General features: G+C 31.7%; 1 protein-coding gene across 1 annotated transcript; it reads left to right on the top strand.

Moving 5' to 3' along the window:
• The first annotated feature begins 4835 nt into the window (after nucleotides 1–4835).
• LOC132310957 (heavy metal-associated isoprenylated plant protein 47-like) lies at nucleotides 4836–6950 on the top strand. The gene is made up of 2 exons (XM_059808725.1): nucleotides 4836–4920; nucleotides 6676–6950. The coding sequence occupies exons 1-2, from the start codon at nucleotides 4836–4838 to the stop codon at nucleotides 6828–6830; spliced, it is 240 nt and encodes a 79-aa protein (XP_059664708.1). The 3' UTR covers nucleotides 6831–6950.
• The last annotated feature ends 9669 nt before the right edge of the window (nucleotides 6951–16619 follow it).

The raw sequence follows: 16619 nt of genomic DNA on the forward strand, positions 1-16619 counted from the left end.
AGACAAATAAACCAGTAGATAGAGAAAGAGAGGAGAGAGAGTGTGCTTTGCTCGTGAAGAAGAGGAAGATGAGGAATGAGAGTATGGATCAGTGGTGAAGTTCCAGTGCCAATGGCCGTTGAGGCTTGACACCTTTCCACGTGTGCTTTTTTTTGGGGTCCCACCTTGATACGTTTGTATAGATTTATTTGTCAGTATTGCAGCAAAAGCTTGTGATAACACGTGGTTTTTGGCAGCAACTATGTGAGGACACGTTTGGAACTTTGGAAAGTGGGTCAGATCTGACTTTTGGTTGATATGTAATTTGAATTTGAGAAAATTATATTTTGGTGACCAAAATTAAATATAATTGCTCTATAGTGACCTTAAAGTTAAGAAAAGGTAAATAGTGACCAATGTTGAAACTTAATTGATATTAAGTGACCATTTGAGGATAATTTAGTCAAAAACAATTAAAAGTTTAATAAACATTTTAAAAATAAATTTTACATGACAAAATTGCCATCTAATATAAATAATAAGTCATTGAATTCATCCTCCTACTCTCTCTTTCTCTCTAATCCAACGTTTTCTTTTTTTCCTTTTTAGTTTACAATTTACCAATTTAGAATTCTATATTAACATTATCTCTTTTCCACCCTTTATCTATTTTTCAAGGCTCTCCACCATCTCATATTTTCCTTTTTAGTTTACAATTTACTAATTTAAAAAATTAAGATTTCTTTATCAATATGATCTCTTTTCCACCCTTTATTTATTTTTCAAGACTCTCCACCATGAACGCTCATTATATTTACAGTGGCAAATCATACTTTTAAAACACCCTTTAACAGTTGGCAAAATTATGAAATTAATCAACAATGGTCATTATTTCTTGAACTATAACTAAGTAGTATTAAAAAATTCCTAAAAATTACAATCTTATATCTTAAGGAAGATCTCTCTGACAAATCAACTCGTAAAGTATAATAACTATACTTTAAAAATAATGAATTAGAAGAAAATTTATAATTTTCTCGTCCTGTCTCTTAGAATCTTGAAAAACGATGTATAACATCTGTCCTCAGTTCTCTTCCATCTTGATCTTCTCTTCAGAGACTCACCCTAATAATTTGTTGTCTTTTTGTTAGTCAATTTAAATAAGTGTTTATTTAGGTTAATGTATAGGGTAAATTTGTCTACTTACATAATAATATATTATAAGAAGGCTATTTAGGTAATAAACCATCAAATGGTCACTTAATATCAATTAAGTTTCAACATTGATCACTATTCACCTTTTCTTGACTTTAAGGTCACTATATAGCAATTATATTTAATTTTGGTCACTAAAATATAATTTTCCCAATAATTTTTCTCTTGTTTAAAGTTTAATGAATGGCATGAATGATGATAAGGAGTGCGAAAAAAAAAAAAGAAAAAAAAAAAGAGAGTTATTTTAAAAGATAAATTTTTTAGAATTAGTGTTCAATAAGATTTGGGTATTTTTATTGGTTAGGACCTTAAGCGGCCGCCTAACTCACTTAAAGCTCGACCCACCCTTATTTCTTGGTGACAAAGTTTTAAACGCTATTAATGTGCCCATCTGGAATACGAAAATAGTGTCTAATTTGGATCTGTGTTCATTCTTGAAGAAAATTCAAAATTTCTAATACTTGGATACCAAATAACCTCTTTTTTTTTTTCTTTTTTTTTAAGGATACCAAATAACTTGACTTTGGGTATGAAGTCGACTCTTTGGCTAGCCACCCAATTACTTACGTCATTTGCTTCTTATCCCATTATTTCCAGTAGTCTAATCACCTCACATTCCATTGGTCTAATCACGTCACATCCCGAGAACGAATTACTAACGACTTACGTCATTTGCTTTTAAAAAGTAGAGTATTATATAAGTTAAAAAGTGATAATGTGGTATTCTTTTTTCTTTTTTTTTTTAATCCACATGTTCTATGGTGTAGAACCCAATTATCTTATTCTCTATTTATTATTTTATTAATTTAATTTAAAAATAAAATAAAAAATTTGAATACAACCCAATGATACAAGACAGTAGCCACAGGCAATTAAACAAAGAAAAAAATTTGTAACGTATTCTCCAAAACCCACTCCATCTTTAGACAACCCAATAGATAGTCATTATAGGGCTTACAAAAAAAACACTCCACTTGTTTCTCCACACCACCCCTCTATCTCTACATTGACACCCTCTCTCCAAAGCAACTTGCGTCCCGGATGCTCTTATCCCATTATTTCCATTGGTCTAATCACATCCCATTCCGAAAACGACCCGAAAAATTATGTACGAAGGGAGTAAGACTTTTGTGCACTGAATAATGGTATTATTAATATAGAATAAATTATAAAGTGCATTAGATTTTACTAAACTATAATAAGATTACAATAAATCTTCTGGAGTAAGTAAAACTCCCTTAAACTATCATTTTGTTCAACCCGAAGACAAAACGTTAATGAGCCATTAATGGAAAAAGTAAATTTCTTTTTCACCCTTAAATTAAAGGGTACCGTTTTAAGTTCCATCTAACTTCAGCTACTGACGTGGCAAAACAATTTCAATGGCTAATAGAAAAGTTACAACACATCAATCTTATCACAATTGTTCAATTGTTTATTTATTCCCCCCCCCCCCTTCTTTCTTTTAAAAGTTTTCAGACGGTGGGCACCATAAACAGTGGACAGAACCACCATTTTTGATAAAGTTATATCATGTCACGTTAAAAATACTACATTTATGTAGTTTTTTTTTTATAAGACATTTATGTAGCGAGTCACTACATTTTGGCATATACCATCCACACAAAAAAATAAAAATATGAAAACAAGAAAGAAAGAAAATAAAGAAGTTAAGTAAATTACATTGACAAAGTTTGGTACATTATATTCCCCGGTCACACTCCATTGTATTCCTTGGTCACCACCACTCACGTCGGGGCAATACAAATTCTCTCTTATTCATAGGGGATTGGGTGTCCATCCATACATTAAAATGATGTCGTTTTGATTTTTTTTTTTTTAGTTGGTATATATACACACTTGTCTCTTCTGAGACTTGAATCTCTATCCTCTTTTTGAGAGGTAAGAAACTGATACCGCTAGACCACTGGCTCGTTAATTAATATATATATATATATATAATTGTTATAATCTACAAACAAAAATTTTATTTAAACAAATAAATGTTATCATATAGCTAAGTTTTGCCTCCCACAACTTCTTTTGTTATTTTAATTTTTCATGCCTATAAAAATATCCTTGGTCGTGAAACCCAACAACGAGAGAAATAAGAGAGGCAAAATATGTTTACGCAAATTGTGTTTTCAGAATGTGAAAGCTCAACAAATATATATATATAAAAGTATTGAATTGAAATATTATCAATAAATATCTTTATATTTTTGTATTAATTATCTTGGTTCAACACTCCTCCTGACACCACACTTTAGCCAGACTGAAGAACATAATAGGAGGGGATGTACTCTCTCCATTCAGACCCAATTTTTGACCTAGTTGTGCTTGCGTTGACATTCGCGTAAAGAAAGAAATATAAGCTAAATTGGGAATCTTTTAGAATAATTGCACAATTAAATAGTGAAATTACCATTTAAGTTGAAGTTAAATATAATTGCTATATAGTGATCTTAAAGTTAAGAAAAAGTGAATAGTGATCAATGTTGAAACTTAATTGATATTAAGTGGCCATTTGATAATTTATTATCTAAATAGCCTTCTTATAATATATTATTATGTAAGTAGACAAATTTACCTTCTACATTAACATAAATAAACACTTATTTAAATTGACTAACAAAAAGACAACAAATTATTAGGTTGAGTTTCTGAAAAGAAGATCAAGATGGAAGAGAACTGAGAACGGATGTTATACATTGTTTTTCAAGATTCTAAGAGACAGGATAAGAAAATTGTAAATTTTCTTCTTATTCATTATTTTTAAAGTATAGTTATTATACTTTACGAGTTGATTTGTCAGAGAGATCTTCCTTAAGATATAAGATTGTAATTTTTAGGAATTTTTTAATACTATTTAGTTATAGTTCAAGAAATAATGACCATTGTTGATTAATTTCATAATTTTGCCAACTGTTAAAAGGTGTTTTAAAAGTATGATTTGTCACTGTAAATATAATGAGCGTTCATGGTGGAGAGTCTTGAAAAATAAATAAAGAGTGGAAAAGAGATCATATTAATAAAGAAATCTTAATTTTTTAAATTAGTAAATTGTAAACTAAAAAGGAAAATATGAGATGGTGCAGAGCCTTGAAAAATAGATAAAGGGTGGAAAAGAGATAATGTTGATATCGAAATCTTAATTTTTTAAATTGGTAAATTGTAAACTAAAAAGGAAAAAAAGAAAATGTTGGATTAGAGAGAAAGAGAGAGTAGGAGGATAAATTCAATGACTTATTATTTATATTGGATGGCAATTTTGTCATGTAAAATTTATTTTTAAAATGTTTATTAAACTTTTAATTATTTTTGACTAAATTATACTCAAATGGTCACTTAATATCAATTAAGTTTTAACATTGATCACTATTTATCTTTTCTTGACTTTAAGGTCATTATAGAGCATTTATGTTTAATTTTGGCCACCAAAATATAATTTTCTCTTATTTTATTTTATGAGAAAATGATATAAATGTCACTCCGTACTTTTGAATACACATAAGAGAGTTGTTTTCTTATTGGAACACTGTCAAATTGAAGTCACAAAAATTCCATCCATATTTATATCATTACTTTATTTTTCTAATGGTAACAAGACAAATCTGATCTTTTTTGGCACGTGTGTGTTTATGCAGCAAAAGATGGTAATGCAATTGCCCATGAAATGCAAGAAATGTCGAAGCAAGGCACTTCAGGTTGTAGCGAAAGCGGAAGGTTTGTACATATACTTGCAACCGCATAAAATATAATTTTATATGGGGATTACAGAAATTAAGAAACTTCATGCCTGATTAGTGATTAGTTAGATCAAATCTTTTCCTTTTTAGAATTCTTCGCTAATTAATTTTTTATCTGCTCTTTTAATTGTTCACAAGTAAATTTTATTAATCAATTTTTCTTCTTTTCATTGTCATTTCTCCTCCATATACATAAAAAGTTAGTTGATGATATCTGAATAAAGAATAAGAAAAACGATATAATTAACAATTTTTATCTTACCTCCAACGCATTAGAAGTCACTTATCATGCTTTTCAATAGGTGCATTTTTTATTGCGCCGTCTATTTTATTATTAAGAGGAGCTTCAGTTAATTGTGAAAATTTATTAGTTATTATTATCAAAATTATTTTAGGGCTTGTTTGTTCTTTTAAAATTTAGTTTGTGTAATCGTATTACTAATTATTATTCTCTAAATAACACTTAGAATTTGTTTTTATTTGCACCCCAAATCAATGAAATCACAGATTAAATGTTATCATGGATTTTTATTTTTATTTTTTTTACATATGTGATATATTAGAACTGGTAACTGTATTATTTTCTTTTTCATATTTTATTCTTGATTCATTGAATATGATTTTGTTTAGTATATTTAATTAAATGAATTCAATTTTGAAACAGCAATGAATAATCTGAAAAAAATCGTTATGAATGTACTGAATAAAAATATAATGAATCAATGTTTTAATTTTTACATATATTGTTTTGATACAAATTACATATATTATTGCTATTAAAGATTGTCCCCACAGAAAAAAATTTCTGACTACGCGACTGACCTTACCTATTTAGAATTGCATTAAAAACTATTAGAAACAAGAAACCGGATTGGATCAAATTGAATCGAATCATATAATTTAATTAAATTCTATGTCTTCAATTGTATAGCGGTGTTGACAGAGATTCGAGAGGTAAGTCCTTGAAGTTTAGTTTCGAATCGCACTCCTAACTTGAATGGTGCGTGTGTTATGGAGTCGGTACACATGCTTTTCTAAAAAATAATAAAATTTAATCAAATTCTATGATAAAAGGGTTTCAATTCTAAAAAAATTAAACTAGTGTTGATTCAATTAAACTAGTATTTTAAATTAATTTGAATTTATATATATATATATAACAAAGTTCAGAAACATATTATTAAATCGATGGTCTTTAATTTAGTTCCAATGATTTCAATATTTTAAAAATCATTGATAAAATGATCCTATTAACCTTAGAACCTAATGCCTAACTAAAATTCGTACATTATTAGATGTAACTTGTTTGGGCGGTGAGACTGGACGCTGGTGATGCGAAGACCAGGCTTTACTCTTTTGGTCAATTCTTGTCGCATTTGTATGCTCCCAGCTCTGGATAGGTGCCATAAATAATTGCTGACATTTCATTTTTTTTAATTAATTAGTTTTATTTAATTTTTAATTTTTAATTTTTAGAGTTAAAGCATACCCGTTATTCTCAATATCTTCTTAGTGAAACTCAATCAGAATTGCTTTTCGATTGTTTGAAAGCATTTTTTATTTTTTTGCTTTTAAATATGTCCAGTAACTATTAACATCAATCTTAATTTAATAGAACTTTTGAATGAAGTTATACTTATTTTTATCGTTATTCTCGATATGTTTATAATATCTGATTGACACAAGAAAATGGTTTATAGCTTGATTAATGGAAGTTTGGAGTGTGAAGCAGGTGTAAGCTTTGTGGGGTTTGAAGGGAACGAGAAGAATAAAGTGGTGGTGATCGGAGAAGGAGTTGACGCCGTCGAATTGACTAAGGGCCTGAGGAAGAAGGTGGGACATGCAGACATTACCAGTGTCACTGAGGTCAAGCCAGAAAAAAAATAAAAAAACCCATATTCCTGTAAACTTCAAAAACTCTCCTGTGTGTGTGTGTGTGTGAGAAGGAGGGAGAGTGACTTCAAAAACTCTCCTTTTTGTGTGTATGTGTGTGAGAAGGGGAGAGTGTGTGTGTGAGAGAGAGAAAGAGAGAGAGAGAGAGAGACAGAGAGAGGAGAGATGACAGTTTGGGATGTTGAGGCTGTTGTAATTTAGTGAAAAAGTGTGAGATCTATAGTTATCTGTAATAATAAGAAGAATTGCAGGAGACACAAAATATAATAATATTGCAGACTTTATTATATTCAATATCCATTAGCAGAGCTTGTTCAAATAGATTGCAATTTGCTTACCTATATAGCCTGCAGGTCTATGAATGTTGTGACGGTCCACTTAATTTAATTTATAATTAACAGGAAAACTATAATCACTTCTTATGGTATCATCCTCCAATTAAAGTGCTTCATCTAACTCAAAACAAAACTAAAATTTCTGACCTAAATTAAGAACCATTTTCTCTCATTTTTTTCCTCATCCTATTTTTATAGAGGTGAATAGGTCTGCCTCGCTATTTTGATTGATTTTCATATTATTTTAATAACAAAAACAATACCCGAGGCCATAGTGACTGTTAAAAAGTAAAATAAAGGATTTTTAAGGTTGAAAACTTGAGCAAAGAAAATGCTCCTACCATTGAAACCCACTGCATTTTATCCCAGACCTAGTCCATGAACTCAATTTTACTCAAGCGACTTTTCGTCGGGTTGATGTAGATTTCAATCTTACTTTCCATAGTCTAACTCTGTGTTGGGAAACGTGCTAGTTTTAAAACTTTTTGAGGGATTTAAATTCATAGATCTTGATTCATTACATAGAGACAAGTTTTATGCAAAAATAAAACATGATATATCATTCAATTAAAAGATTGAATACTTACATCAAGGTTTGAGTAAACCTTAGATCTCTCCTCTAAAGTGAATGTTCTCACTTATTGTAGATCCCTTAGCAAGATGCATTCTCCTTGGATCTCCATCTTCTTGGTAATTGTTTTGCCTTTAGAAATCACTCATATGCCTCTATGAATGACCTTGGAAAACTAGGCTTGTGGGAGCCTCCATTAGATGAGAACATAAACCCTAATTTTCTAGAGAGAGAAAATTTATTCCTTTTTCCTTCTCATCAAAATCACTCCTAAAATATACATAGACCATGTATATTTATAGGCAACATAAAGGTAAAGAAAAGGAAACAACTAATCCTTCTCAATCTCTAATTCACATGTCTCAAATCTAATATGATTCCAATATCAAGTTGGGCTATGAGTGAGAATCCATTGGGCCTATTATTTTATTGGCTACAATGAATTAATGATTGGCCCGGTCCATGGACCCAATTAAATTAATTCATAAATTAATTTCTACTCCACTAAAAGAAATTAATTGAACTCCAATTAAATAATAAATAACCTCTAAGCCAATGTTGCACTTTGACCCCTCTATGCATAATTAGTTATCGGATAAATAATGTCATTAATCCAACTACTTAATTAATATATTTATTTTGGTACCTTTGATTATTTCTGACTCAATCACAATAAAACATTTGTTCGACAAAAATAATAATTTAATAAATAAATATATAATAAATCATTTTGTCTAAAATCATACGAAGGCCTTCGAATTTACTTTGTGATCAACCATAATTAATACAAAATAAATACAAGTAGCAATGATGCAAATATTGAAAATATAACCCTTTAACTATTAATTACATAACTACCCGAAGTGTCGGTCTAAGGATCCCGAAGAATCCGCCGAACAAATCAAAGTAATTATTAATTAATAAAAGAGTCTATACTTTTCTCATGCTTAAGAGTCAAATGCCATGACGGTGATAGGGAGTAATTGCATACGACGGCTCTCGCAATATATCTCAACCTAACGCGGATCCAGTTCAAGTCTTAATTAATTATGAGTCCATCCATAATTACCGACTATGAACAATTTATAATTACTATTTATATATCATGCATTGATTGCCATCACATACATATATATAAATATTTCTTGTAATTACATGGACACTATCAATTTCATAGTGAATCGAAATATAATACATTGAATTCACCAATTGTATAAAATATAAATATTTCAGAAACGTCAGGAACATATGTCAATTAATCCAAACAGGAATTTGCTATGCCAGGGCATATAAATCCCAACAGCTCCCACTTGCCCTCATAGCCAATTCAAATTGCACCTAACTCCAATGTTATCCAGATGATGATCAAAATTATTGATCAATGACACCTTTGATAATGGATCAACAAAGTTGTGTTCCAATACAATGTTTTAGCTACAAGTACATTTTCTTGCCGGACAATATCATATAGAACATGATACTTCCTATCAGTGTATTTTGTTCATCTATGGAACCTTGGGTCATTGGTTTGGACTACTTCTGCACTATTGTCGTAATATAGCTCGATAGGCAGGCTAGTATGCTCCACAACCTCTAAATCAGTGAGATCAAACCAATAGGCTTATATTGCCACCTTTAAGGCTGTAACATATTCCACCTGCAGGTTTGAGTCAACAGTTGAAATCTGCTTGACAATCTACCAACTGATTTCCCTTCTATTAAGTGAACATACACTAAGTCATGAACCTCATAGTATCTACTTCTGATTGAAAATCAGAACTAGCATACCTGACTAGGACCATATCATCACATCCATAAATGAGTATGATATCATTGATTCTCCTTAGGTACTTAATGATATTTTTCACAATAGACCAGTTGTCAAGTCCAGTATTGGACTGATCTCTACTGACTATCCCTACTATGTAGCGGATGTCCTGTTTGGTATAGACCATGGCATATATGAGACTCTCATATGCCGAAACATATTGTTCCAGTCTCATTTGCTCAATCTCCTTTGATAATCTTGAAAAACTACTTACTAGAGAGAGCCATCCATATCAATAAAGCAAGAACTCATTCTTTGAGTTATGCATACCAAACCTGGTCAAAACTTTATCAATGTAGGATTATTAAGATAAGCCTATTTTCCTTTTAACCTGATCTTGCAAAAGCTTGATCCTAGGAATCTAGCTTACATCCTGAAAATCCTTCATTTAAAAGTAATTGAACAACTACCTCTTTATTAATGACAAAACTTCCACATCATTCTAAATGAGTAGGATGTCATCAATATATATAGAATTAGAAAAATAATGACATTCCCTGTACACTCATGATTTATTCACTAAGAAATCTTCTGGTATCTTTTTGTAGATTAACTTGCCTTTTATAGGAATCACCCTACTAGAAAGTTCTACAAGATCCCAGAATTTATTAGAATACATAGATTCCAACTCTGATTTCATAGTAACTCACCAAAACGACCTGTATCCACATCGGTTCACGCTTTCGTGTAGCTTACTGGGTCCAACTCATGTTTAACAGGGATGTCCATAATGGTCTCACCTAAAAACATGATTCTGTCGAATTGGATGATAATCCTCCCACTACATCAATGTACCGATGCAGAAATCGATGATGCTAACGCATTAATAGGGAATTCATATATTATTCTCAATTTCTATAATAAGTGTGTTCATATGTGGTACTTCTGGTACTCTTACCATATTCTCTAACACTATGCTACTAGGTATGTGATTCATAATATGATTCTCCTATAGATAAACAGTGAGTGTAAACAATCAACTTTTATCATTGAGATCATAAAATAATCCGTCCTAGTGACATTTTAGAGTAGCTATCAAATCTATCATGCATATGATCTGTTTCCAACTTACTTGTCCATATCAAGCGCACATGTGCAAGACTACCCCATATGTGCATGTGATTCAAACTAAGATTTAGTCAAAAACACAGCTCAACGGTATCCTTGAGACAGACTAAGATGGAATGCAGTTCATAATGCGCATCGATGTCATTAACGCTAAACTCTTAAATGAAAGAGATAATGTGGCATAACTGATCATAGATCTAACCATGTTAAGTGGAATTCTGTTATTCCTATTTGACACCTAAATTAATTTGGCGTCAATTGCGGAAAACTGGTACACAACACCCTCATTGACCATATAGTCTTTGCACTATCCCAAGAAATACTCAAATACTCGATCAGATCGAAGTGTCTTGATAAGTTTACCTAATCTGTGCTCCACATCAGTCTTGACCCTCTCGGAATATACCAAAAGTATAAGACTTGTGTCGCAACAGGTAAATTTATCCAAAACGTGAGTAATCTTGATTGGATGTTCATAAGACTACACGTGTACGTGTGTACCGACTCCAATTGTTCTTTATGTCTATTTCATTTGGCTGATTAAGCCCTTAGAGTTATCTATCCTTCAAAACAAGATTCACAAGTTTGGTTTAGGCTCCTCTGCCTCACTAGGTAATAAACCTTCTTTAACCAATCTTTAAATCTCATTTTGATTGATTACAACCCAAAAATAGACACCAAAAAAATACAATGAGTCAGGAATAACAAATTTTCTCTTAACATTCAATCTAGAAGATGCAACATTAGTTTCTACATCCTGCAAATCTTAAGAGCTTGTGATTATAATATATTAACCATCTTTCAATGCACCAGAAGCAATCGCATATCTATTCAATTTTATAAAACCAGTTTTACAAAATAACGATCTAGTTTTTATAAGCCACAAGTGAAACAAAAATTAGATAGCGTCTAACCTCTGTGCATAAAGATAATTCTCTAATACTAATATCCTCATACTCTCTAATTTCAGATGTAATACTCCCACTGACTTAGTTACAACCTTGACATCAGGTTCAGTACAAATATATTCCAAATCATCGAGGCTTCTGGATTCCTGAAATCCGTGCAATGAATTGCAAACATGTTTAGTGGCTCCAGAATCTATTCATCAGAAATTAATAGATATAACCACAGAACCTGGCTCAATGATTAAATATATATTTTCCTATGCCACGTCATTGCTTAGACAGTTTGTCCTTTAATGTCTTAGTTAGCGACAAAAGAAACAGTTTTCTTTGCCCTCAACATACACTGCCTTATTCCCTTTAACCTTTTGGATACACATGTTTTGTGCTAGCCTAGTCCTATTATCATTATTTGCCCGTCCACTTGGGCCTAGAAGAAGATGGTATAGACTAGGTTAGATTGATAGGAACGCCCATACTTTTAATTATCCCTTCTTCTGTTACCAATTCTATAAGAATATCAGCGAGTGTGAACTCAAACTGATTCCTTATTTAGTTCACTCTAACAGAGTCGAACGAGTTTGGTAACAAGGCAATAATCATATCAACTTGAAACTTACCACCCAAGTCAGCCCTATTGATCTCCAGCTTATTTTAAATAATAAACAATCATTTTCCAAAATTCGATTTCATACTGGAGTTCCTTAGGCTATCTTGATGCTATTCAAGTCTGACATAGTACTTTGGCATACTCTCTATCTAATCTCACCAAAACATCTTATTGACATTTAACATGATGCTTGAAGAAAATAAAATAATGTAAATGTTAGCTTTGGAGCGTATTCAAGGTAATCTCTAGAATATTGCACCAAGTCATCTCATTTGCCTTATTTCACTTATTCAAAGCATTAATGTTCTCTTAGGTATCTTAAAGTAAAAGGATTAGGTTTAGGAGTAGTAAATACATTTGTACCACCACATTGTGAATAAAATATCTAAGTTCCTTTCTCAGTCAATATTAATGAGATCCAGTTACATTGAATATGTAAGCAAGCAGATAAACTGGATTAGACATAATTAATCTGAATATAAATACATTCATACAATATGCAAGGTGAATTATTAATACTGTCATGCATATTTAAAATTAAAATGAGTTTGTTAACCACACAATATAATAAATCCCAATTGAACAAGAGATCATTATCATTATTGGTGAACAATCCCTTTTAATTAATGCGGGTCCCTCAACTCTGTAGCAAAATAAATCAACCAATCAATATGTCAATAACTTATCCTGTTGGAGGAGTTCATTATTACTATTGTTGAGATTCATCTACTATTAGGTGAGCACTTCCATTAAAATAGTATGTGGGTCCCTTAACCACTGCATGAAAAATCGGATAACCAATACACCAATAACTTATTTGGTAGGCGAAGTTCATTATTGCTATTGGCGGACAAATCCCATCATCTCCATATCTCTGAAGACAATGCCTTGTCTATCCATATGAAATGATTCCCGATTATGTTTAGCCTTTCTAAAATCACCTAGTGTAAACCACTCCGTTGGGGAGCTAACACTATTGATTTTAGATTGAGTGTATAACATTATTAATGCTCTAATGAAAAATAAAACATTAAAGATCTTGTCATTATAATCTAGACTCTTTAAATCATGCGTAGGGCCTTATTTTTAAAGATCTAATTACAATGAAAATTTAATATTATTATTTTTCATGAGATAACAATTCTTGTAATATTAAGACTCTTCAAATCATGCGTGGGGCCTTATTTTTGAAAATCTAATTACAATGGTTTTAATAACGAAGGCCATAGAGTAATGTATAAAAATCCCGCTCCCACTCAATTTTTAATCATTCATAATTAGGGTTTTGAATTTATTTATTCACATGATATAATGCATGCAAAACGTCTTGATTTTAATCCAATTAAATTTAGAAAATATTTGGACTTTAAACGATTCACTAATATTTAATTTGAAGCACACTTTAAAAATAATTTACAAAAATAATTTTGCGTTTCCCAATAGGTGCCCTCAAATTAATTAGTAATCAAATCCAATTAATTTTCATAACTTAATTAATATAAATCAAGCCATTTAAATAAATATCATGGATCCAATGCATGAATAATAATTAATTAACAATTATATATTCCATGCATTTCATACATCGCATAAATAAATAAATGACAGATAAAACAAATAAAATAGCCAATGGAATCAGCTTTTAACATTTTACTACTCTAAGTATTACGGGAAGATCATCCATCGGCTTGCAAACACCCACATAAGGCTGGTACGCACTAGGAGAAGCGAAACGGCGGTCCGAATGCGCTTGAAAGGTCTTACACGCACTAACACGCGCTTACCACGCGCCTTCCAACCTCTTCACGCGCCTGGACGCGTCTCTAGAGGTCTCCAGCGCGTGCCACGCGCTGGGAGAATGCTGAAGCGCGTGCCACGCGCTCTCATGCGCGTGTGCGAATTGCCAGCGCGTTCCACGCGCTGGCACGCACCATGCACGCTGCTGTGGTTCCGGCGCGTGTCATGCACGCGCCTTGCTACTGCTGGTGCATGGGGCAACTTCCAGCCGCACTCCACTGGATCTTTGCCTCGCTGAACTTTGATCCGACGGTTGCTGATGTGCGCTCATGTATACCGCACCACACCGGATCATCCGTCCACCTTCCGGAGCTGTCCCTTGTCGCCGACCATACTCCGGTCGCCGAAAATTCAAGAAAAATCAGAAAAATTCCCAAAAAATTAAATTAAGCCTCAAAAAATTCCAGAAAAATTCCAAAAAATTCAGAAAAATTCCAGAAAATTACTGAAGCATAATTTAACCCTTTTGGACCTTCTTGAAGCTTCATAGCATCCTTTAATGAATATTACATGGCTTTAAAAATATTTACAACTTGAAATACAATGGGAAAAATAAATTACATCATTGAACTTTCAAACGGCTAAATCAAACCCTTAATTACATTCATCCAAAGATAAAATTACATTCAATATTCCTATAAGCTTCATCTATGGCCCAACCATACATCATCATTCATTCACAATTATTCATACATCATCATGTATCAATATATATCAACATATTAAATCATACATCAACATACATCAATAAAAATATATATGAATATAATGTTGGATCCATGAATGATGATTTTCATAAAATCATGATCTCTAGTAATGAATCAAACTATGCTCTGATACCACTGTTGGGAAACGTGCTAGTTTTAAAAACTTTTTGAGGGATTTAAATTCATAGATCTTGATTCATTACATAGAGACAAGTTTTATGCAAAAATAAAACATGATGTATCATTCAATTAAAAGATTGAATACTTACATCAAGGTTTGAGTAAACCTTAGATCTCTCCTCTAAAGTGAATGTTCTCACTTATTGTAGATCCCTTAACAAGATGCATTCTCCTTGGATCTCCATCTTCTTGGTAATTGTTTTGCCTTTAGAAATCACTCATATGCCTCCATGAATGACCTTGAAAAACTAGGCTTGTGGGAGCCTCCATTAGATGAGAACATAAACCCTAATTTTCTAGAGAGAGAAAATTTATTCATTTTTCCTTTTCATCAAAATCACCCCTAAAATATACATACACCATGTATATTTATAGGCAACATAAAGGTAAAGAAAAGGAAACAACTAATCCTTCTCAATCTCTAATTCACATGTCTCAAATCTAATATGATTCCAATATCAAGTTAGGCTATGAGTGAGAATCCATTGGGCCTATTATTTTATTGGCTACAATGAATTAATGATTGGCCCGGTCCATGGACCCAATTAAATTAATTCATAAATTAATTTCTACTCCACTAAAAGAAATTAATTGAACTCCAATTAAATAATAAATAACCTCTAAGTCAATGTTGCACTTTGACCCCTCTATGCATAATTAGTTATCGGATAAATAATGCCATCAATCCGACTACTTAATTAATATATTTATTTTGGTACCTTTGATTATTTCTGGCTCGATCACAATAAAACATTTGTTCGACAAAAATAATAATTTAATAAATAAATATATAATAAATCATTTTGTCTAAAATCATACGAAGGCCTTCGAATTTACTTTGTGATCAACCATAATCAATACAAAATAAATACAAGTAACAATGATGCAAATATTGAAAATATAACCCTCTAACTATTAATTACATAACTACCCGAAGTGTCGGTCTAAGGATCCCGAAGAATCCGCCGAACAAATCAAAGTAATTATTAATTAATAAAAGAGTCTATATTTTTCTCATGCTTAAGAGTCAAATGCCATGACGGTGATAGGGAGTAATTGCATACGACGGCTCTCGCAATATATCTCAACCTAACGCGGATCCAGTTCAAGTCTTAATTAATTATGAGTCCATCCATAATTACCAACTATGAACAATTTATAATTACTATTTATATATCATGCATTGATTGCCATCACATACATATATATAAATATTTCTTGTAATTACATGGACACTATCAATTTCATAGTGAATCGAAATATAATACATTGAATTCACCAATTGTATAAAACATAAATATCTCAGAAACGTCAGGAACATATGTCAATTAATCCAAACAGGAATTTGCTATGCCAGGGCATATAAATCCCAACACTCAGTGCATCAGATTCCAATGTTAGTTCAATAAAAGAAATATCAAACCGGGAGTGTTTTGAAAAAATTATTATTTCCAAACACTTTTTCAACCAGAACAATGCAACAAGTGAAGTCACAGGTATTTGTTCCAAGTATTGTCTAAATTCAATCGATATGAAGGTAATTGTTAGTCAGCTTCCATGATCGACATTCAAATTAAAAAGAAAATTATAACTCGATCAATCAAATTTCTAGCATCTTCCTCTCTCCTCACTTACAAAATTACCATCAATTTTACAACTGTACGGAACAGCAAAAAATCATTACTGGAGACATCCCGTCCAAATATTCCTTTTGACTTGTGATGCAGGGCAAGAGAGAGAGAGAGAGAGAGAGAGAGAGTGAATAATTGGGGGAGACGAAAG

This window comes from Cornus florida, unplaced genomic scaffold (assembly GCF_030987335.1).
Source record: "Cornus florida cultivar Cherokee Brave unplaced genomic scaffold, ASM3098733v1 CherokeeBrave_3.0.0_Hap2_Chr01, whole genome shotgun sequence".
Taxonomy (NCBI): domain Eukaryota; kingdom Viridiplantae; phylum Streptophyta; class Magnoliopsida; order Cornales; family Cornaceae; genus Cornus; species Cornus florida.

What these genes read in the sequence shown, in the direction of transcription:
- LOC132310957 (XM_059808725.1), top strand. Translation starts at nt 4,836, where the DNA reads ATGCAGCAAAAGATGGTAATGCAATTGCCCATGAAATGCAAGAAATGT. An exon ending in GGTTGTAGCGAAAGCGGAAG is followed by an intron (nt 4,921 to 6,675) that starts GTTTGTACATAT and finishes AGTGTGAAGCAG; the next exon opens with GTGTAAGCTTTGTGGGGTTT.